Source organism: Triticum urartu, chromosome 5A (genome assembly GCF_056163025.1).
Source record: "Triticum urartu cultivar PI428250 chromosome 5A, HENAU_Tu73, whole genome shotgun sequence".
Classification (NCBI taxonomy): Eukaryota; Viridiplantae; Streptophyta; class Magnoliopsida; order Poales; family Poaceae; genus Triticum; species Triticum urartu.
The window spans coordinates 48,655,170-48,679,785 of NC_141877.1; the positions used below are offsets into that span (position 1 = coordinate 48,655,170).

The 24,616-nt window shown below is 44.0% G+C and overlaps 1 protein-coding gene and 1 pseudogene across 2 annotated transcripts; both read right to left on the reverse strand.

Annotated features, from left to right (window-relative positions):
• Positions 1-3,370: 3,370 nt before the first annotated feature.
• Positions 3,371-4,658, reverse strand: LOC125529983 (BTB/POZ and MATH domain-containing protein 1 pseudogene; annotated as a pseudogene).
• A 5,917-nt stretch (positions 4,659-10,575) lies between these two features.
• Positions 10,576-11,866, reverse strand: LOC125529982 (BTB/POZ and MATH domain-containing protein 1-like). Of its 2 annotated transcripts, XM_087522591.1 has the most exons (2): positions 11,211-11,866; positions 10,576-11,018 (listed from the first exon to the last, which is right to left on the reverse strand). In XM_087522591.1, exons 1-2 carry the CDS (start codon positions 11,864-11,866, stop codon positions 10,613-10,615), a joined length of 1,062 nt encoding a protein of 353 aa, XP_087378717.1. In that variant the 3' UTR covers positions 10,576-10,612. The 2 variants fall into 2 exon arrangements, with proteins under 2 accessions (XP_087378717.1, XP_048550356.1); XM_048694399.2 differs by having other exon boundaries at positions 10,576-11,866.
• Positions 11,867-24,616: the final 12,750 nt, after the last annotated feature.

Sequence of the window (24,616 nt, forward strand, 5' to 3'; positions counted from 1 at the left end):
TATATATCATCAAATTACTACATGCGGTACGTATAACATACCATTTCATGCCAATCGACCATGGTACTTGTCAGGCGGGTCACGAATGGCACCCCGACAAAGTCATCACTTGGCGGAATTATGTCCCATAGGTTGCACACCTCCTCCTCGCTCAGCCTTATTCTTTGAGCTATGATGGCTTCATGAAGTGGGTTCTCATCATCTTCATTGAGTGGGTCCTCATTATCTTCATCATCTTCATCATCTTCCACCAGGTTGATATAAATGACAACCAGTTTGGGTCTTTCTGCTCTGAAGGAGAATCTGATCAACTCACCACCAGTAAGACGCATGCGAGCGAGGAAACGGGCCCATCCATCTCCTCCAATCTGCGACATATTGCGTCCTTTCTCGACCTCCATAGTGTACGACCCCCCAGGAGCCTCAAATGTCACAGTGTCTCCTGTCAGCTTGTTGAATTTCAACTTCACATTGCATGGGACGATCTGTGTAAGAAAAGCAAAATGACACAATGCAGTAATGCCAACACTAAAAATAAAATAGTTATTACATTTCATCTAATTTCTTACCGCCGCATGACGAAAACTCGGATGGAAGTAGATGCCGAACAGCTTGCCAGTTGCAAGGGTGCTGGCGCACCTTGACTTGCACAGTCGACATAGTGGTGCTGGTGGTGGCGCCATTTTCCTAAAGCAATATGAGCAAAGGATTAACGATTCACTTCACAGGAAAGAAAAACAGTAGCATGTGATATTTTTGGTTCTTCCGCGAGAAACAATTTTATGGACAATTATAATCCTAATTTGGCCCCTATTGCCTAAGATAATTGTTTAAACAAACAAGTGGCAAATTTAACTAAATTGGCACCTACATTTTGCCAAAAAATAACTTATTACAAAAAAACTAAATCGAGCATACTAAATCAACTAAATCAACTAGCATACTAAATCCACTAGCATACTTAATCAAAATGTTCTAAATCAACTAGCCTACTAAATCAACTAAATCAACTAGCCTACTAAATAAACTAAATCAAAATGTTCTAAATCAACTAAATCAACTAGCCTACTAAATCAACTGAATCATATCAACTAAATCAAAATGTTACATATGAAAGCCTACTAAATCAAAATGTATCAGGGAGGAGGGACAAGGAGGGGCGACTCGAGGAGGGAGAAGATAGTAGGACGGAGGAGGAAGACGGAGCAAGGAGTGGCCGGCCGGCGGCGAGTGGAGGAAGGACGGATCGAGGAGGAAGGCGGAGCGAGGAGGGGCCGGCCAGCGGCGAGTGGAGGGAGGACGGAGGAGGAGGCCGGTACCGAGTCCAGTGAGGAGGATGAGGCGACAGCGGCGCAGATCGGGGGAGGGGCGACGGGGGATGACCGGCGGCGCGGGGGGTGAGGAGGAGACCGAGTGAGTGTGTGTGAGTGTGATATGTGGATGAGGCTAGTGAGTGGGGGGAGATGGAATGGCATAGCAGTAGCGCGCTATAGGTGAATGCGCTACTGCTAAACGACCTATCAGTAGCGCTGTTTAGTTTAACGCGCTGCTGCTATAACTGGCCTCGCGTCGGCGTCGTGAGAATTTTAGCAGTAGCGCTTCTTGGAGTGCACGCGCTACTGATAAACTTGTTTCAGCAGCGAGTTTCTATAGCCCGCGCTACTGCTACTTAGCAGCAGCGCCTGATTTTAAAGCGCGCTGCTGGTAAGATTTTGTGTATAGGCTTTTCCCTAGCAGTGCTAGCAGAGTTTGAATCAGAAACTGTGCGTCCGTACATATTTTAGAAGTAAAATGGGAGTGTTAGAAGTCTTCATGCAAATAATTGCTTCTCATTTACTCAGGAACTTCGAATGGCACATTAGAAAGGTCACAGAGAGAAAACATATAAACACACTGATGTACTCGTATATCCTTCGTGCATGTGTCCAAATTGCACCTATGACCATGGCATCTTCGGAGCCGGTTATTTCCTGGGCTTTTCTTCTTTGCCACCTTTGTACCCTCCTTCGAGCTCATATACGAAGTTCTCAACTACCGCCTACGGATTGTAAGACTGCTCATGATCTCATATTTGGAAAGGTTTCATGGCTGCTCTAGTCAGTCTTGCGTACATGTCTATCTACTGGCCATCCTCCCTTCATATTTGCAATTGCACTGCAAACCAACTAATTGAAAGGGTCAAGTGCGGATTTGATATGACTTGTTAGGAGGAACACAATTTTAGCATCACACATACCTGCTTGTTCTCGTGCTCCTCAGAATCTTCAAAGTCATTCCTGTCTTTCAGAAGCTTGTTGTGTGAATTCTATGGTCACACAGGGGGGTTTGTGGTCTGCATGATGCAATGGTACAAACCAGCCATTGTCGTCAGAAGGTTGCAATTGAATCATTGCTTTACTCATTCAGGCATCTCTTTTCAATACCCTCAAGTCAATGTCAACTGTCTATAATTCTCGCTAGCATGGTATAGGACTAATTATAAATGAGCACCTATATCCAGAATTTACCTGACATACGAGTTCCTGGGGGCAGCAGTTATTGTCACCGTTGGTGTTACTACATCCATAATGGATACCATAACTAACTTCACCAGAATACAGATTCTGGAATTCATATGACTCTGCTAAAGAATTGAATTCAGTACCAACTGTATTTATCAGATGTTTAATAGCCACTGAACATAAGTTTTTCAGCGACTGAAAGACACAGTTCAAAGGAATAAGGATAGACATGGTCTGGACAGGGCAGATAACTTACCCCCCCCCCCCCCCCCCCCCACAAAAAAAAAAGGGTGTGTAACTGAAACTATTAAGAATCAAGGATCACTACAGTATAATCTATCCTAGCAGATTATGTAGCTGGAAGCTAATCTGAATACAGAATCAGTACCTTCTCTTGTACCCTGACGGTTCATTGCCGCAACAACTTTTTTTGTACGAAATCCGTGTTGCTGTTCCAATGTATTCACTCAAATATTTTCAATTCAAAAAAAGATTCACTCAAAATTTATCACCCCATAACACCCTCCATCAGCAAAATTCATGAACTGGAAACAATTGCATATAAGTTCATGTACAGTGCCTTTCAAAGTGAACGTAAATCTGATTGTTCATTCCATCTTTGTATGGTCAGACAACCATGTGAAGGAACCATTTGTAACTGTCTTAATTAAAATCTAAGAGTTGGCATTCAAATGTAAGTTTACATACAGGTAAAACGGATTATCTAAAAAATGATAGCTAAGAAGTTTTATCATTCTCACACAAGGCAGAAATTAAAAGCAGATAAAAAAAAGGCAACTAGTGAGCTACCATAGATTCATACATATACTTATATCATACAGATCAACCAATATATTGGAGAAGCACATTTTACAAAACCAACTCGCTTCCTCCAAAAGATCCCTGGAAACATAAAGACATGGCAACCTCATCTAAGGTTGCTATGCATCAAAAGTAACTAGATAGAAGCTAACCCAGGATGGGCACTACAAGTTTATCCAGGCTTAGTTGCCTTTTTGCAGGACTTAGCTGCTCTCCAAAGATCAATCGGAACGGAAGGATAGGCAGTAGCTCATACTTGCGGGACTAAATTTTGCGGGACATGGCTGCTCTCTCCAACACATCCACAATGATATCAGGCGAAGATCTTTTGAGTTGTACATACCCTTGGCTTGCAATCACATCATTCATTCTATTCGAAGAGAACATAAATTCGATGCAAGCATCTTTGAGATTGCTGCAATTGTGCTGGTCAGCTAGAGCTAAGATGGTTGCCACATTCTCAACATCAAGACTCTTGCATAGCATGCCTTCACATATCAGCTTCATCCTTTCCATGGCATACTTATCTGCAGCCACAAGTAAGTGCTTAACCATTTCTCTTTTGTCATCATCCTCGAGATCGTCCATGGAAGGCATTGAATCCGTGTAGATGAAGTGAAGAAATGACTTGAAAACAGCAGGCTGCATGTCATCAATAGTTATGTCCTGCGCCCCTTTGTCCCCCATCGGTCCGTAGAACTCGGCGTCGAAGACCGCTGATTGCGTCGCAAGCAAAACCTTATGAGCAGAAAAAACCTCCCCCTGCACCTTGAAAGTCACGTCTGCTCCTTTCTTCCCATCTAGTAATTTTGCAAGATTATCCAAAAGATGGGACGGCGGAACATGGGCCTCGAGTGGTTCCTTGATAACACTGACTTCACACTCGATCACGAGACAATCGTTTCGCAGGTACATCCACTCTACTTCAGTGGTGGTCTTCATGAACTTTGTTATGCCCAAAGATAGCCTTTTAGGGTCGAACACTAGTGGCTCTGTGAAGGAGCACACAACAATCGACTTCCCCTCAACCGGCTCCACAATCATGAAGTTAAAAGTGGCTCTCACCTCAGCGTTCTTGGTCAAGAACTCGAGAAAGAGGGAGACGTAACCTTCGCCTGCCTCGCTTTTGTATCCGTCGGGGTAGTAGCGGATGCACCATTCGTAGCCGCCGACGGAGAATGCCGGAGAACGGAGGAATTTGCCTCTACCGATGCCCTTGAGAAGGCTGTAACCGGCGATCTCAAACGCGACCGTGGCCCGCATCGTCTGCGTCTCTGCTGTGCACCTCGACGGCATCCTCGATATTGAGCACTGCGATGCTGCCATTGTGGGATTGGGGGGGGGGGGGGGGGGGGGGGGGGTGATGCGCCGGGTTGGAACTCTGGATTAAGGCCGGCGGCGCCGGGTTGCCTCAGAGGGGAGACTGGGGAGCGGCGGCGCGACGGAAGAAAGTGAGCGCCGGGATTGGGGGAAGTTCGAGACGAGCGTTTGGACAAAGGATGTGCGTATCCCCCGTTCGTAAGCCATCCGACGGCGGAAGCATCCACTGGCAACGAGAACCAGCGACGCCTCGGCCCATAAGCAGCCCACAATCACCACATAAAAGAAGAAGAAAAAAAAGGTCTCACCTCCCCGTCGCCGAACGAGCTCATGGCGCGGCCTCGCCGTCGCCATAGGAGCGGTCTCCATATCGTTGTCGCGCCGCTGCAGGCCGATTAGCTGATAACTGAATTTAGCTTTCAGACTTGATGACTGAATTAGCCCATGTCGCTGTAGCATTTCCACTTTTGCTACTTGTACATTTTCAGACATGATAACTGAATTCAGTTTGGCAAAAGAGATTAAGCATTCCATTTGCTACTTGTACATCTTCAGGCTTGATAACTGAATTTAGTTTGGCAAAAAGAGATTGAGAAATCCAATCAGTGTTCTAGTACTTAGTAAGCTGCTTGTGTAGAATTGAACAGAACCAAATGGAATTTGAGCATCTGCAAACTTCTGGACTAAACTGGATGCCAAATGTTGCCCAGAACTGAAATTTTACTGAAGCGAATGCAATAGTTTCCCAGAACTGAACCTAAACATAACTGAATGGCAACTAGTGCCCATAATTGAACTGAACTGGTGCACAAGTTAGATTACATGATTGCCCAAAGAGTAGTATTTCACCAGAATCTATTAATAATAATGTCGTCTGTGATTGGTCCCTGTTAATTAAATAAAGAAATAAAGGTTATTTTAAAAATTACAATGTCTACAATTGTAAATTAACCCTCGTTGTCTTTTACGGTCCCACTTCTTGTTTCTCATGTCCATCGCTTTAACGCATAGTGTGGAGGTAGAGACTTGATATTCATCAAATCAAGAACTTTAAGAGCATGACCACACAATATCCTCATTCCATCAAATTGTCAGCAGCTGCATGCAACTGTTTGCTTCAAAGGATCACGGATAACTTTATGCTCCTCCTCAAAGGTAAAATCTCCTGCTAGATATTCATTACAACCATCCAATGCCTTGGTGCAAGCTGCCAGGGATCTTTCATATTCACCTTGAAAAGCTTCAGATATACTATGTGTATAGAGCTTGCTAGCCTGCACCAACATAGGTGGTGGTCTCCTCATACATATTTTAGGCAACCTTTTCCTTGAATCAAATTCCGAAATTCAGCTCATTATTCCTTTTTCCCTGCACCACCCTTTCAAAATGATTAAAGAACACGACATATCAAAATCAGATTAGAAATGGGTTTTCAAGTCATTGTTCAGGCTCTCACTCAAGTGTGTCACTCCCTCAACCATTCCCTCCAGATTCCTCCCAATCCCTCTCTCAGTTTTTGTACGGCTAACCCCTCCCTGAATTATGTACAAATAAAAGTAAAGAGGCTTAAGTAGTGCCTATTTCTTACAGGATTGTGCTTTTGTAGCTAACATACGCAGAGGCTTCACTGAACATATGCTTGTACAATAGAAGTACTACTAACTGAAAAATTAAATCTACAATTGCCTGCTCCTGATCTCACAGTAGTTTGGTTCAAGACTTCAACTTCATTTTCTACTGAAATTCTCTAAATCAAAGACGAACTGCTGTGCAACCAAGGTTCATGTCAAGAAACCATTTGTAAATGTCTCTAACTGGAAATCTAACAGCTGGCATTCAAAATTGAAGTTCTTCATATAGGTAAAACAGATTATCTCAACAGTGATAGCCAAGAAACTCAAAGTTTTATCATTCTTCACATAAGCCAGATATTAAAGTGAGCAAATAATAGAGGCAACTAGTGAGGTACCGCAAATTCACATATACTTATATCAGATGGGGCAACCAATACACTGTAGACATACATTTTACAAAACCAACTCGCTTCCTCCAAAAGATCTCTGAAACTGAAAGAGATGGCACCTCATCTCAGGTGGCTATGTATCAAAAAGTAGCTAGATGGATTGATGGAAGCTAACCCAGGATGAGCATGTTAAATATAGCAAGACTTGGTTGTTTTCTTCAATCCAACATTTAAGGCGAAGATCAGGACTGAAGGATTAGCAGTAGCTCATGCCATGTTGGCGCACTAAATCTTGCAGGACTTAGCTGCTCTCTCCAACACATCCACGATGACATCAGGAGAAGATCTTTTGAGGTGTAGATAACCTTGGCTTGAGATCACATCTTTCATTCTATTTGAAGAGAGCATAAATTCAATGCAAGCATCTTTGAGGTTGTTGCATCTTTGATCAGGGTTGGGGTTGCATATCACTGATGGGGGCAAGTTTTTGCTGGGACCGGGGAGGCGTTTCTGCTACTACTGGCGGGGCATTTTGCCGTGCCCAAAATGCTACCACCATTGTTGGTTGGGAGCCACGGCACTGTCGCCACTGGTGTTGCTTCGGTCAATGTTTTGTTGCGATTGACGAAGGCGAGTGTCGGCAGCGATTCTCGACGGCGAGGCAAATAGGTGAGGGCGGCACAGTGAATTCTAGAGGAATTGAAAACAGGTGAATCTGCATCATGGGAAAACACCAAGAATTTTCCTTCAGAATTTGGCGCATGGTCTAATTGTGACATAAAACAAGGTGTAGCATAAAAAAGCATAAACACACGGGTTTGAAAATATTACTCTAGAATTGCATGCAAAAGGGAAAAAAATCATATAGTTGCCAATCCTAGAAACCAAATAACCTCAACAGGAATATTCCAAAAATCCTGTAAATTCCTTTGAACCAAAAGGCTTAAATGATAAATCTCACAACTTTTCTTATAATACAAGTATGTCAGCAACAACTGAGAATGGTGCGCGCATTTCCTTTTAATACGCTCCTATGTAAGTGCATTCACCTGAAAGAGGAACGGAGATAATGACACACAGAGTAACAATGTTGATAATAGAATAAAACTGAAGGGGAAGAAGAGGACTGAGAATCAGAAGTTAAGCTAACAAAATTTATCAATTTAAATTAAGCTAATCTCAATACTTTTTGTCGCCAGCGAAGAAACTTTCCCTATTTACATCAAATTTTTTTAGTACTTGCCATTTGCATCAAATTACCGAAACATAATGAGGCACATCGTTACCTTCAAATAGTATACTTTTAGGCCAATATCCTGCCTCAGAAAAACAAAATCAGACATGTAACCGTGACTTGCCTCAGAAGGCTGCATCAATGACATTAGCATCTTTAACTGCCTGTTTCATGGGAAAGGCAAGTTGCTGTTTCAATCTGATTCACTCACTATATTAAATTCAGAAAAAGATTAACCCCACAATTCTCTTCGCACGACATCCTGTATGATCAAAGTTCATGAACATGAAGTAAGTGCATAAAAGAATTTATCTGTGCAGATTCATGTACAGTGCCTTTCAAAGGGGCTGATTGTTAATTCCATCTTTGTTGGGTCAGCCAACCATGTCAAGAAACCATTTGCAACTGTCTCTAATTCAAAATACAGCAGTTAGCATTCAAATATAAAATTTTCATACAGGTAAAACGGATTGTCTCAAAAGTGAAAGCCAAGAACTCAAAATTTTATCATTCTTGACATAAGCCAGATTGTCTCAAAAGTGGAAGCCAAGAACCCAAAGTTCAAAAATTCAACATTGCATATAGACAGTCAAAATTATCAACAAATTAACATCTTAGAAAACAGAATCTACAACGGACTAAGCAAAGAAAGAAAACCATTCTCGCTTCCTCGGTGAAGAGTCTAGCACACAATTGTGCCACTGATAGATCCCGATAGTCTGCTAGCCAGCACTATAATCTTATTGAACTTAGAACCAGACTGCATACTAACTCAGTTTGGGCAGCACTGGTAGAAAAAAGAGTTTGGACAGAGGCAAAATAATTGTTCCCCATTAGAGGGCTCTTTGGTTCGCATATAATTCTAAAAATTCAGAACTACAAAAATATAGGATCCGGATGTCATGCCATAGTGAATTTTAGAGAATTCAGAAACACATGAATGGATCTGTAATAGAAGGTGTTCTGTTGCAGCACATGAAAAAACACAGGAGTTTCTTAAAAGATTAGGTGCATGGTATAGTTGTCACAGAAACAAAGGTATGGCAATTTCCTCTGAAATCGCATGCAAAGTCAGCCATAGGAAAAATTCCTCTACTTTCCTATCCTACAAAGCAACAACCTCCATATCTTACTAGAACACACAGTCATACCACTGATAGATCCAGAGCACTACAATCATATTGTACTCTGAACCAAGAAACTTCCAATATGTAAAAGGAAACAATCGAGAGGAAATTGAGTGACATCTTTGCAATCAATCCAGAGAAACAAACTGTACAGCTGTCAATAATGATTTTAGCTGGATATGCAGAAGTATCTGGTGTCCACGAAACACTTAAGAGGCACCTACGTTGAACCCCTTCATGATACAATTCAGAAAAGTGAAGTGGCAATATGACTGAAACAAGTATACCCCTTCATGATACAGAGAGGTTTATTGAACTAAAGAAACCAAACTATTACTGCATGGATCACATAAAAACAATGAAGGGTTTAGTTTCAAATAAAATAGTATCAGTGCATCAAATTTTGCAATGCCCACTGCATAGAAGAAAGGCACACAAAAAGGTGTAGAGATCAACCACATTTGGAGCTGAATATTCCTAGATAAATATGGTCAAGCAGTGGTTTTTTTTTTTGGCATAGAAACAACGGATGCAAAACGAAATTGTGTACAAACTTAACCGAAATCACCAATATGAAGGTATCACGAACATATTACCTCACTTCTTTTCTCGTTAGCTGCTAGATTCTGTCGGCAGAGCGAGATCCACGAACCGGTGCCATTATCGCCTTGCCAGGTGAACTCCAGCTTCGGGCGTAGGGCTAAATACGTAGGGGATTCGATCCACCCCGGAGTAGGGTGATACCCACTCAATACCTAGGGATTAAACCTATAGATTCCTCTCAATCGCTCTCTCGGTTTTTGTACACTTAATCCCTCCCTAAATTATGTACAAACACAAGTACAGAGGTTTAAGTAGTTGCCTATTTCTTACAGGATTGTGCTTGTGTAGCGAACATACACAGAGACTTCACCGAACGTATGCTAGTATAATAGAAGTGCTACTAACTGAAACTTAAATCTACAATTGCCTGTTCTCTGATCTCAAAGTAGTATAATAGAAGTGCTACTAACTGAAACATAAATCTACAATTGCCTGTTCTCTGATCTCAAAGTAGTATAATAGAAGTGCTACTAACTGAAACTTAAATCTACAATTGCTTGTTCTCTGATCTCAAAGTAGTTTGGTTCAGTTCATATTCTAACTGATTTTCTGAATCGAAGACACTGCTGTGCTACCAAGGTTCATGTCAAGAAATCATTTGTAAATGTCTCTAATTAAAATCTAACAGTTGGCATCCAAATGTAAGTTCTCCATACAGGTAAATAGATTTATCTCAAAAGTGATGTCCAAGAACTCAAAGTTTTATCTTACTTCACACAGGACAGAAATTAAAGTAAGCAGATAAAAAAGGCAACTAGGTGAGCTACCATAGATTCATCTATACTTATATCAGACAGGACAACCAATACAACAGAAACATACATTTTATAGGACCAACTCGGTTCCTCCAAAAGATCTCTGGAAACTGAAAGACATGGCAACCTCATCTCAGGTGGCTATATATGCCAAAAATAACTAGATAGAAAATGAGCGTGCTGAATTTAGCAAGACTTAATTGCCTTCTCGAACCCAACATAAGCATCCACCTCCAAAGATCTACCGAGACTGAAGGATAAGCAGCAGCTTATACCAGGTAGGCGTACTAAATTTTGCAGGACCTAGCTGCTCTCTCAAACACATCTACAATGACATCAGGAGAATATCTTTTGAGGTGTGCATACCCTTGGCTTGCCATCACATCATTCATTCTATTCGAAGAGAGCATAAATTCGATGCAAGCATCTTTGAGGTTGCTGCAATGGTGCTGGTCAGCTAGAGCTAATATGGCAGCCACAGTCTCAACATCAAGACTCTTGCATAGCATGCCTTCACATATCCTCTTCATCCTTTCCATCCCATACTTATCTGCAGCCACGAGTAAGTGCTTAACCATTTCTATTTTGTCATCATCCTCAAGATCTCTCATGGAAGGCATTGAATCTGTGTAGATGAAGTGAAGAAATGCCCTGAAAACAGCAGGCTGCATGTCATCAATTGTTATGTCAAGGCTGCTTGGTTTGCTGCCAAAATTTGGGTTGCCAATAGGTAAGCAAACCAAAATTTTGTCTAGCAATTGGTTGGCACCTAGCCAACCTCTTAAAACTAGCAAAATTTTGGCAAGTTTTAGAGCTGTCACTTGTTGGAAATGCCAAATGTTGGCTTGCCAATTTTTGTCTGCCAGCCAATCATGCCCGTTCTGCGCCCCCTTGTTCCCCAGCGGCCCATAGAACTCTGCTTCGAAGACCGGTGATCGCATCGCAAGCAAAATCTTATGAGCAGAAAATACCTTCCCTTGAACCTTAAATGTCACGTCCGCTCCTTTCTTCCCCTCTAGCAATGTTGCAAGATTATCCGAAAGGTCAGAGGGCGGCACATGGACATCAAATGTTTCCTTGATAACAGTGACCTCACACTCGATCACGAGACAATCGTTCCACAGGTTCGCCCACTCTACTTCAGCAGTGGTCTTCATGAACCTCCGCAAGCCCCAGGATGGCCTTTCACGGTCGAACACTTGTGGCTCTTCGGAGGAGAGCACCACAGTCGACTGCCCCTTAACCGGCTCCACAAGCATCAAATTGTAGGTCGCCCTCACCTCGGCGTTCTTGGTCAAGAGCTTGAGGAAGACAGAGACGTAACCTTCGCTCGCCTCGTCTGGGCTTCCGTCGGGGTAGTAGCGGATGCACCATTCGTAGCCGCCGACGGAGAATGCCGGAGAACGGAGGTATTTGCCTCTACCGAGGCCCTTGTGAAGGCTGTAGCCAGCGATCTCGAACGCAACCGTGGCCCGCGACGTTTGCGTCTCTGCTGTGCACCTCGCCGGCACCCTCACTATTGAACTCTGCGAACCTTCCATTGTGGGAGATCGGGGGAGGGGGGTGGGGATGGGGCGGGTCGGAACTCTCGATCAAGGCCGGCGGCGGTGGAAGAAGTGGCGTTGCCTCAGAGGCCGGCGGCGGTGGAAGAAGGTGCGAGACGAGGGTTTGGGAAAAGGGAAAAGTTTTGTGCTGAGGTGAGAAATTGTGATGTACGCTTCTACTACCAGTACTTCACCACTTCATTCATGTAAAAAAAACTTTTCTCAAGAAGTTCTCATATTTTTCTCCTTGGCGAGTACTGGGCGCCGGCGCGCATTGGCCTGTCTCCTTCTCTCTCCACGCGCAGCGCAGGCACTGCCCCCATCGACTGGACATCCTCCCGGCCGCGGGCCACCACCCTCTCACCTAGACCTCCTTCCTCCTCCACCCCGTGCTGCTGGATGCGCTCGCCGTCCTCGTAACCGCCACAGCATCTGTCCTCACCAGTCCAGCACAAAGCCATCACTCCCGTAGCAAAAACGACGGCGTCTTGAAGCACACCAACGCCCCCTGTCGTTGCAGCACCTAACAGCCACCGTCGCTGCACTCTCGTGCCGTCGGCCGCAGCTCTCAACGTCGCCGCTCGCACCATTGACGCGTCAGTTGAAGCTTTTTCTCACAACGGTTGAAGCTTTTACCATGCCGATTGAAGTTTTTTACGCAGATTGAAGCTTCCCCCGTGCCGATTGAAGCTTTTTTTAATCTACGATCGAAACTTGTTCTGTAAACGGTTGCAACTTTTTTCATCTTGCAGTGCCCGGTTGAAACTTTATATAACTTTCGGTTGAATCTTTTTTCACCTAAGGTTGAAGCTCTTTTCATGGCAGTTGCAACTTTTTCAGTCCGACAGTGGCTGGTTGAAGCTTCCCCTGTTGATGGTTGAAGCTTTTTCTATCTAGGCTTGAAGCTTTTTTTTGGCAATGGTTGCAACACTAAATGAGTGGTTGTAACTTTTGTATCTCTTGTTCTAGCTTTTGGCTAGTGCACTGTGGTTCGGTTGTAGCTTTTGCCAAAGCCGGTTGTAGCTTCCTACGTTGCCGGTTGTAGCACTATCCTCATCTCGTTTCACAGTGTTCTGTTTCGGTTGAAGCAAAAAAAAAAGGTCGTCGCTCGCACCGCCGCCATCGGTTGCAGAAGCCCGACAAGGAAGCTTAGAGTAGTAGCAGGGTTGGGCCGTTGCAACAGCGGTGGTGAGGGGCGTGCAAACGGTGGTTCTGGAGGGGAGGTAGAGATAGAGGAGGGGTGAGAGGTCAAGCTCGAGGGTGCCGTGTCCATGGCTGTTCGAGGAGAGAGGCTCGCCGGCAACGATGGAGCGCGCGAGGTTGGTGCCGAGCAGGCCATGGAGATGCGTTGGTGGATGGTGCGAAGAAGAGGGGAAAAAGGAGAGAGATGCGTTGGTGGATGGTGTGAGGAGGAAGACACTGGGCCTACAGAGGAGCAAGCGCGCTGGGCCGCATGATCGCTTCTCATCCAGCACGTCGCGCACGTCCGGCGGAACGGTTCGGCCGGCGCGCCGGGTGAAAACGTTTTTCTTTCTCCTTTTCCTGCATACCAAATGGCTGCAAAAGTTTTACTATTTGGTTTCCAACCCTCTATTATTTTTCCTTTTCATTTTTGCAAAGAAGTACAAAACTAAATAGTGTGTTTTTTTCGGGTGTAAATAGTGTGTCATTAGTACTAGCAAAATGGCAGGTGCCTTGTAATGGGAATTTTTTTCATAATCTCCAACGATCATGACCGTATTTTGTTGGACACCAAGATACACTATCACCCTCATTTTCGTCAAATCATGAATAACTTTTGAGAAATCATGAACATTTTAAACTCGTGAGCATATATGAAATCGTGATTTTTTTTTACAAATTTTCAAACATTTTCTAAATTCTTGAACATTTTTTGAATTCATGAACATTTTATACTATTTGCGAACCTTTTTTTTTCAAATTGTGAACATTATAATAAAACATTTTTCTTGAATAGGCGAACATTTCTACAATCAACGAACATTTTTTTGAAATTTGTGGAATAATTTTTAAATTGATGAATATTTTTGATTTAACGAACATGTTTTGAAATGCATGATCATTTTTTGAATCAGCAAAACATTTATGAACCAATAAACTATTTTGTAAATCATGAACATGTTTTGAATTTTTAGGAAAAAATTTAGATCATGAAGATTTTTTGAATTGACAAAATTTTGTTCACTTTCATTAACATTTTTAATACACGATTTAAAAAAATCATAAACATTTTCTGATTTCCAAAACATTTGTTTTCAAAATTGTGAACATTTTTTGAGTATGCGAATATTTTTTAAAAAACATGCAAAGGTTTGAATCCACAAACATTTTATTTCAAATTTCCCATTTTTTTAATTCTTGGAACCTTTTTTAAGTCTCAAAATATTTTAAAGTAGAAAAAACAACGACGAAAAAGGAAAACAAAAAATCAAAAACAGGTCGCCCGGACATGAGCCAGCCCAAACAGGCGCGCTATGTCTTCTCTCAGCGCGCAGAGCGCAGTATAGTAGGTTCCTACGCTATGTCTTCTCTCAGCGCGCAGAGCGCAGTATAGTAGGTTCCTACTGCATGGGCCGCCCAGGTGGGGATTTCCTTGTGTGTAACTTTTTTTTTATCATTTATAGGTGGCATCGGTGAGTAATATTTTGCAACTTTTGTGGGCAATTTCGATGACGTACTGCCAGAAGCAATGTCCCCTTTATTATTATGTATAGATTTTAGTTTTGCGGAGTGTTGTTGACAAGACTTAATCAACTCGAGTTTCTCATGCTTCAAAGGCCAAGATAATATAATAAAATTGTCTAGCCCTAAAATAAAGCTAGCCATGAAAGCCTTTCCTTCAAAAAAATTGTGCAACCCTAACAAGACCATACTTACAAAGTACCCCTTTTGACATTTTGGTAGTTTGATTTAAACTACCAAAACACATATATTTAGGAACAGAGGGAGTAGAAAATAACACGCTAGTTATTGGGTATATCAATGATGTATTCCTTCTGCACCCGGCACGTGAGAAAAGCTCAATGCTGCCTTTGGATCTCTGAAACATTCCGAGATCCAGGGAAACATTCTTGATGCAATAGACGAGAAGTCACCGGTCAAAGCCAGAAGTCTGCGACAACAAAATAAAGATCAGATCGTTGCCCCGAAGAAGAAACAATCATCCTTGCTATTTCCAGACAAAGCTGGGGAGGCCTAACCTCACTAGCTTCCCGACGAAGCCAAAGTTGGCTATGCTTCGCCGAACAGAGAAGCCAGATGACCAAAACAGAAATAGTCACTATCCACTCCATTGAACGATGTCGTCGAAGACCACCTAAATGAAACAGACAAAAGCAGAGCTCTATTCTGGTCCTGACCAAAGCTCCACATGTTCTCCTTCGATGCCAATCAACATCACCGAAACGTAGATGGGATGGGAGAACTTATTCCATGTTGTTGATGACGCCGTCACCTCTGCCCCGCTAGCCAGACACCTAGACTAAACCCAAGTCAATCCTAGGACGGCTCAAGCTCCAAGACCAATCATATTGGGCCGGGGTTTTCCTCCACCTCGCCAGCGCACCAAGGCACCCGAAAGTGATACGTCTCCAACGTATCTATAATTTTTGATTGTTCCATGCTATTATATTATCTATCTTGGATGTTTTATATGCATTTATATGCTATTTTATATGATTTTTGGGACCAACCTATTAACCTAGAGCCCAGTGCCGGTTTCTGTTTTTTCCTTGTTTTTGAGTTTTACAGAAAAGGAATATCAAACGGAGTCCAAATGACCTGAAAATTTACGGTGATTTTTTATGGACCAGAAGAAGCCCCTAAAGCAAAAGAGTTGGGCCAGAAGAGCCACGAGGCCTTCACACGGGTGGAGGGTGCGCCCTCCGACCTTGTGGTTGACTCGTGGACCCCCCCTTACTTGTTCTCGACGCCAAAAATTCCTATAAATATAGAAACCCCCAGAAATAAACCTAGGTCGGGAGTTCTGCCGCCGCAAGCCTCTGTAGCCACCAAAAACCAATCGAGACCCTATTCCGGCACCCTGTCGGAGGAGGAAATCATCACCGGTGGCCATCTTCATCATCTCGGCGCTCTCCATGACGAGGAGGGAGTTGCTCACCCTTGGGGCTTGATGTTGGAAATATGCCCTAGAGGCAATAACAAATTGGTTATTATTATATTTCCTTATTCATGATAATCGTTTATTATCCATGCTAGAATTGTATTGATAGGAAACTCAGATACATGTGTGGATACATAGACAACACCATGTCCCTAGTAAGCCTCTAGTTGAGTAGCTCGTTGATCAATAGATGGTTACGGTTTCCTGACCATGGACATTGGATGTCGTTGATAACGGGATCACATCATTAGGAGAATGATGTGATGGACAAGACCCAATCCTAAGCCTAGCACAAGATCATGTAGTTCGTATGCTAAAGCTTTTCTAATGTCAAGTATCATTTTCTTAGACCATGAGATTGTGCAACTCCCAGATACCGTAGGAGTGCTTTGGGTGTGCCAAACGTCACAACATAACTGGGTGGCTATAAAGGTGCACTACGGGTATCTCCGAAAGTGTCTGTTCGGTTGGCACGAATCGAGACTCGTATTTGTCACTCTGTGTAACGGAGAGGTATCTCTGGGCCCACTCGGTAGGACATCATCATAATGTGCACAATGTGACCAAGGAGTTGATCACGGGATGATGTGTTACGGAACGAGTAAATAGACTTGCCGGTAATGAGATTGAACAAGGTATCGGGATACCGACGATCGAATCTCGGGCAAGTACTATACCGCTAGACAAAGGGAATTGTATACGGGATTGATTGAATCCTTGACATCGTGGTTCATCCGATGAGATCATCGTGGAGCATGTGGGAACCAACATGAGTATCCAGATCCCGCTGTTGGTTATTGACCGAAGAGTTGTCTCGGCCATGTCTGCATGACTCCCGAGCCTGTAGGGTCTACACACTTAAGGTTCCATGATGCTAGGGTTATAGGGAAAGTATGTACGCGGTTACCGAATGTTGTTCGGAGTCCCGGATGAGATCCCGGACGTCACGAGTTCCGGAATGGTCCGAAGGTAAAGATTTATATATGGGAAGTCCCGTTTTGGTCACCGGAAAGGTTTCAGGTGCTATCGGTAACGTACCAGGACCACCGGGAGGGTCCCAGGGGGTCCACCAGGTGGGCCACCAGCCCCAGAGGCCTACATGGGCCAATAGTGGGAAGGGACCATCCCCTAGGTGGGCTGGGGCGCCTTCCACCAAGGCCCAAGGCGCCTCCAAGAGGGGAAGGGGGCAAACCCTAGGGCAGATGGGCCCTAAGGCCCACCACAGGCGCGCCTTCCCCTCTTCACCTTGTGGCCGCCACCCTAGATGGGATCTGGGGCTACCGCACCCCTTGGGATGGGAACCCTAGAGGGGGTGCAACCCCTCCCCTTCCCCTATATATATACTTGAGGTATGGGGGCTGCCCAACACATGATTTGATCTCTCTTTTGGCACAGCCCTACCTCTCTCCCTCCTCGTCTATCGTAGTGCTTGGCGAAGCCCTGCTGGAGTTCCGCGCTCCTCCACCACCACCACGCCATCGTGCTGCTGCTGGACGGAGTCTTCCCAACCTCTCCTTCTCCCATTGATGGATCAAGGCGTGGGAGACGTCACCGGGCTGCATGTGTGTTGAACGCGGAGGCACCGTGGTTCGGTGCTTAGATCGGAATCAATCGCGATCTGAATCGCTGCGAGTACGACTCCTTCATCCACGTTCTTGCAACACTTCCGCTTAGCGATCTACAAGGGTATGTAGATGCACTCTCCTTCCCCTCGTTGCTAGATTACTCCATAGATTGATCTTGGTGATGCGTAGAAAATTTTAAATTTCTGCTACGATCCCCAACAGTGGCATCATGAGCTAGGTCTATGCGTAGTTTCTATGCACGAGTAGAACACAAAGCAGTTGTGGGCGTCGATATTGTCAATTTACTTGCCGTTACTAGTCTTATCTTGATTCGGCGGCATCGTGGGATGAAGCGGCCCAGACCGACCTTACACGTACGCTTACGTGAGACTGGTTCCACCGACTGACATGCACTAGTTGCATAAGGTGGCTAGCGGGTGTCTGTCTATCCCACTTTAGTCAGATCGGATTCGATGAAAAGGGTCCTATGAAGGGTAAATAGAAATTGGCATATCACGTTGTGGTTTTGGCGTAGGTAAGAAACGTTCTTGCTAGAAACCTATAGCAGCCACGTAAAAACTTGCAACAACAATTAGAGGACGTTTAACTTGTTTTTGCAGCATGTGTCGTGTGATGTGATATGGCCAAAAGGATGTGATGAATGATATATGTGATGTATGAGATTGATCATGTTCTTGTAATAGGAATCACGACTTGCATGTCGATGAGTATGACAACCGGCAGGAGCCATAGGAGTTGTCTTAATTTATTTATGACCTGCGTGTCAACATAAACGTCATGTAATTACTTTACTTTATTGCTAAAGCGTTAGCCATAGTAGTAGAAGTAATATATGACGAGACAACTTCAAGAAGACACGATGATGGAGATCATGATGATGGAGATCATGGTGTCATGCCGGTGACAACGATGATCATGGAGCCTCGAAGATGGAGATCAAAAGGAGCAAATGATATTGGCCATATCATGTCACTATTTGATTGCATGTGATGTTTATCATGGTTTACATCTTATTTGCTTAGAACGATGGTAGCTTAAATAAGATGATCCCTCGTAATAATTTCAAGAAAGTGTTCCCCCTAACTGTGCACCGTTGCGAAGGTTCGTTGTTTCGAAGCACCACGTGATGATCGGGTGTGATAGATTCTAACGTTCGAATACAACGGGTGTAAGCCAGATTTACACACGCAATACACTTAGGTTGACTTGACGAGCCTAGCATGTACAGACATGGCCCCGGAACATGGAAGATCGAAAGGTCGAGCATGAGTCGTATAGAAGATACGATCAACATGAAGATGTTCACCGATGTTGACTAGTCCATCTCACATGATGATCGGACACGACCTAGTTGACTCGGATCATGTTTCACTTAGATGACTAGAGGGATGTCTATCTGAGTGGGAGTTCATTAAATATTTTGATTAGATGAACTTAATTATCATGAACATAGTCTAAATTGTCTTTGCAAATATGTTGTAGATAAATAGCTCACGTTGTAGCTCCCTGTTTCAATACGTTCCTAGAGAACGACCAAGTTGAAAGATATTGTAAGCAATGATGCGGACTGGGTCCGTAGTCTGAGGAGTGTCCTCACTGCTACACGGAAGGCTTACGTCTTTGATGCACCGCTCGATGTGCAAACCCCTAAAACTCGTCTGTGGATGTTGTGAACACCTGACAGACACATCCTGATGACTACTTGATAGTTTAGTGCACCATACTTTACGGCTTAGAATCGGGATTCCAATGACGTTTTGAACGCCATAAGACATATGAGATGTTCCAAGAGCTGAAATTGGGATTTCAGGCTCATGCCCGTGTTGAGAGGTATGAGACCCCTGACAAGTTCTTTTGCCAACAAGATGGAGGAGAATAGCTCAGCTAGTGAGCATGTGCTCAGAATGTCTGGGTGCTACAATCACTTAAATCAAGTGGGAGTTAAACTACCAGATAAGATAGTGATTGATAGAGTTCTCTAGCCACTATCACTAAGCTACTAGATCTTCGTGATGAACTATGACATGCAAGGGATGGAGTTGATCCCGGAGCTGTTCGCGGAACTTAAGACCGCAAAAGGTAGAAATCAAGAAGGAGCATCAAGTGTTGATGGTTTAACAAGACCACTGGTTTCAAGAAGGGCAAGGGCTAGAAGGGAAACTTCATGGATGGCAAACCAGTTGCTGCTCCAGTGAAGGAACCCAAGGTTGAACCCAAAACCGAGACTAAGTGCTTCTATTGTAAGGGGAACGGTCACTGGTAGCGGAATTACCCCAAATGCATGGTAGATAAGAAGGCTGGCAACTTCAACAAAGTATATACGTATTACTGATGTGTACCTCACTTGTACTCCTGGTAGCACCTGGGTATTGGATACTGGTTCAGTTGCTATTATTGGTGACTTGAAGCAAAAGCTACGGACTAAACGGAGACTGGCTAAGGGCGAGGTGACGATGTGTGTTGGTAGTGTTTCCGAAGTTGATGAGATCACCATCGCACGCTCCATCTGCCTTCGGGATTAGTATTGAACCTAGATAAATGTTATCAGGTGTCTACGTTGAGCATGAATATGATTAGATCATGTTCATTGCAATACGGTTATTCATTTAAGTTAGAGAATAATGGTTATTCTGTTTACATGAATAATACCTTTCATGGTCATGCACCCTATGTGAATGGTTCATTGAATCTCGGTCGTGGTAATACGCATGTTCACGCCAAAAGATGTAGAGTTAATAATGATAGTACCACTTTCTTGTGGCACTGCCGCTTAGGTCATATTGGCGTAAGATGCATGAAGAAACTCCATGTCGATGGATGTTTGGAGTCACTTGATTTTGAATCGCTTGACACATGCGAGCCATGCCTCATGGGCAGGATGACTAAGACCCCGTTTTCAGGTACAATGAAACGAGCAAGTGACTTGTTGGAAATCATACATGCTGATGCGTGTGATCCAATGAGAATTGAAGCGTGTGGTGGATATCGCTATTTTCTCATCTTCACTGACGATTTGAGTAGATATAGTTATATTTACTTAATGAAGCACAAGTCTGAAACATTTGAAAAGTTCAAGCGGTTTCAGAGTGAAGTTAAGAACCATCACAACAAGAAGATCAAATTCCTATGATCTGATCAATGAGAATTTCTGAGTTATGAGTTTGGCAATCACTTAAGACATTGTGGAATTGTTTCACAGTTGAAGCCACCTGGAACACCACAGGGTAATGGTCTGTCCGGACGTCGTAATTGAACCTTATGAGATATGGTGCGATCTATGATGTCTCTTACCGATCTACCGTTTTCATTTTGAGGATATGCGTTAGAGACAGCTGCATTCACTTTAGATAGGACACCATCTAAGTCCATTGAGACGACGTCGTATGAATATGGTTTGGCAAGAAACAAAAATTGTCATTTCTTAATGTTTGGGGCTTCGATGCTTAAGGCTTCAGCCAGAGAAGCTCGAACCCAAAAGCGGACAAACACATCTTCATAGGATACCCAAAGGTGACAGTTGGGTATACCTTCTATCTCAGATCCGAGGGAAAATTATTTGTCGCTAAGAATGGGTCCTTTCTCGAGGAGTTTCTTTCGAAAGAATTGAGTGGGAGGAAGATAGAACTTGATGAGGTTGTTGAACCTCTACTTCAACCAGAAAGTGGTGCAACACAGAAAGATGTTTTCTGTGGCACCTACGTCTGTTGAATAGGAAGTTAATGATAGTGATCATGAAGCTTCGGATCAAGTTGCTATCGAACCTCGTAGGTCGACAAGGATATGTACTACTCCTAAGTGGTACGGTAATCCTGTCTTAGATATCATGTTGTTAGACAACAATGAACCTACGAGCTATGGAGAAGCGATGGTGGGCCTGTATTTCGACAAATGGTTAGAAGCCATGAAATCCGAGATAGGATCCATGTATCAGAACAAAGTATGGACTTTGGTGGACTTGCCCAATGATCGGCAAGTCATTGAGATAAATGGACCTTTAAGAAGAAGACAAACGTGGGTGGTAATGTTACCGTCTATGAAGCTCAACTTGTGGGAAAGAGTCTTTTCACAAGTTCAAGGAGTTGACTATGATGAGAATTTCTCACCCGTAGCGATGCTTAAGTCCGTCGGAATCATGTTAGCATTAGCTGTATTTTTCGATTATGAAATCTGACAGATGGATGTCAAAACAAGTTTTCTTACCAGTTTTCGTAAGAAAAGGTTGTATGTGATACAATAAAAGGTTTTGTCGATCCTAAGGATGCTAAAAGGTATGCTGGCTCCAGCAATCCTTCTATGGACTAGAGCAAGCATCTCGGAGTCGGAATATATGCTTTGATGGAGTGATCAAAGCTTTTAGGTTTATAAAATGTTTGCTAGAAACTTGTATTTACAAGAAAGTGAGCGGGAGAACTACAACATTTCTGATAAGTATATGCGGATGACACATTGATGATTCGAAATAATGTAGAATTTCTGGAAAGCATAAACGGGTGTTTGAAGAGTGTTTTTCAAAGGAAGACCTGGATAAAGCTGCTTACATATTGGGCATCAAGATCTATAGAGATAGATCAAGACGCCTGATGATACTTTCAAAGAACGCACACCTTGACATGTTTTTGAAGGAGTTCAAAATAAATCAGTCAAAGAAGGGGTTCTTACCTGAGTTGTAAGGTGTGAAGTTGAGTAAGACTCAAAGATTGACCACGGCAGAAGAAAGAGGAAGGACGAAGGTCGTCCCCTATGCTTTTGTCATAGGCTCTATACGGTATGCCATGCTGAGTACCGCACCTGATGTGTGCCTTGCCACATGTCTGGCAAGAGGGTACAAAGGTGATCTAGGAGTAGATCACCAGATAGAGGTCAAAATTATCCTTAGAGGAATAAGGAAATGTTTCTCGGTTATGGAGGTGATAAAGAGTTCGACGTAAAGAGTTACGTCGATGCAAGCTTAACACCTATCCGGATAGCCCTGAGTAGAGATACCGGATACGTATAATGGAGCAACAATTTGGAATAGCTCCAAGTGGAATGTGGTAGCAGCATCTACGATATGACATAAAGTTTTGCGAAATACATAGGGATCTGAATATTGCAGACCCGTTGACTACAACCTCTCTCACAAGCATAACATGATCAAACCCAGAACTCATTGAGTGTTAATCACATAGTGATGTGAACTAGATTATTGAGTCTAGTAAACTCTTTGGATGTTGGTCACATGGCAATGTAACCAGTGAGTGTTAATCACATGGCGATGTGAACTAGATTATTGACTCTAGTGCAAGTGGGAGACTGTTGGAAATATGCCCTAGAGGCAATAACAAATTGGTTATTATTATATTTCCTTGTTCATGATAATCGTTTATTATCCATTCTAGAATTGTATTGATAGGAAACTCAGATACATGTGTGGATACATAGACAACACCATGTCCCTAGTAAGCCTCTAGTTGACTAGCTCGTTGATCAATAGATGGTTACGGTTTCTTGACCATGGACATTGGATGTCGTTGATAACGGGATCACATCATTAGGAGAATGATGTGATGGACAAGACCCAATCCTAAGCCTAGCACAAGATCATGTAGTTCGTATGCTAAAGCTTTTCTAATGTCAAGTATCATTTCCTTAGACCATGAGATTGTGCAACTTCCGGATACCGTAGGAGTGCTTTGGCTGTGCCAAACATCACAACGTAACTGGGTGGCTATAAAGGTGCACTACGGGTATCTCCGAAAGTGTCTGTTGGGTTGGCACGAATCGAGACTGGGATTTGTCACTCCGTGTAACGGAGAGGTATCTCTGGGCCCACTTGGTAGGACATCATCATAATGTGCACAACGTGACCAAGGAGTTGATCACGGGATGATGTGTTACGGAACGAGTAAAGAGACTTGCCGGTAACAAGATTGAACAAGGTATCGGGATACCGACGATCGAATCTCGGGCAAGTACTATACCGCTAGACAAAGGGAATTGTATACGGGATTGATTGAATCCTTGACATCATGGTTCATTCGATGAGATCATCGTGGAGCATGTGGGAACCAAAATGGTTATCTAGATCCTGCTGTTGGTTATTGACCGGAGAGTTGTCTCGACCATGTCTACATGACTCCCGAGCCCGTAGGGTCTACACACTTAAGGTTCGATGACGCTAGGGTTATAGGGAAAGTATGTACGCGGTTACCAAATGTTTTTCGGAGTCCCGAATGAGATCCCAGACGTCACGAGGAGTTCCGGAATGGTCCGGAGGTAAAGATTTATATATGGGAAGTCCCGTTTTGATCACCGGAAAGGTTTCGGGTGCTATCGGTAACGTACCGGGACCACCGGGAGGGTCCCGGGGGTCCACCAGGTGGGCCGCCAGCCCCGGAGGCCTACATGGGCCAATAGTGGGAAGGGACTAGCCCCTAGGTGGGCTGGGGCGCCTCCCACCAAGGCCCAAGGCACCTCCATGAGGGGAAGGGGGCAAACCCTAGGGCAGATGGGCCCTAAGGCCCACCACAGGTGCGCCTTCCCCTATCCCCCTTGTGGCTGCCACCCTAGATGGGATCTGGGGCTGCCGCACCCCTTGGGGTGGGAACCCTAGAGGGGGCGCAGCCCCTCCCCTCCCCCTATATATATACTTGAGGTATGGGGGCTGCCCAACACACGATTTGATCTCTCTTTTGGCGCAACCCTACCTCTCTCCCTCCTCGTCTCTCGTAGTGCTTGGCGAAGCCCTGCTGGAGTTCCGCGCTCCTCCACCACCACCACGCCGTTGTGCTGCTGCTAGAGGGAGTCTTCCCAACCTCTCCTTCTCCCCTTGCTGGATCAAGGCGTGGGAGACGTCACCGGGCTACATGTGTGTTGAACACGGAGGCGCCGTGGTTCGGCGCTTAGATCAGAATCAACCGCGATCTGAATCGCTGCGAGTACGACTCCTTCATCCGCGTTCTTGCAACGCTTCCGCTTAGCGATCTACAAGGGTATGTAGATGCACTCTCCTTCCCCTCGTTGCTAGATTACTCCATA

What these genes read in the sequence shown, in the direction of transcription:
- LOC125529982 (XM_048694399.2), bottom strand. Translation starts at nt 11,866, where the DNA reads ATGGAAGGTTCGCAGAGTTCAATAGTGAGGGTGCCGGCGAGGTGCACA.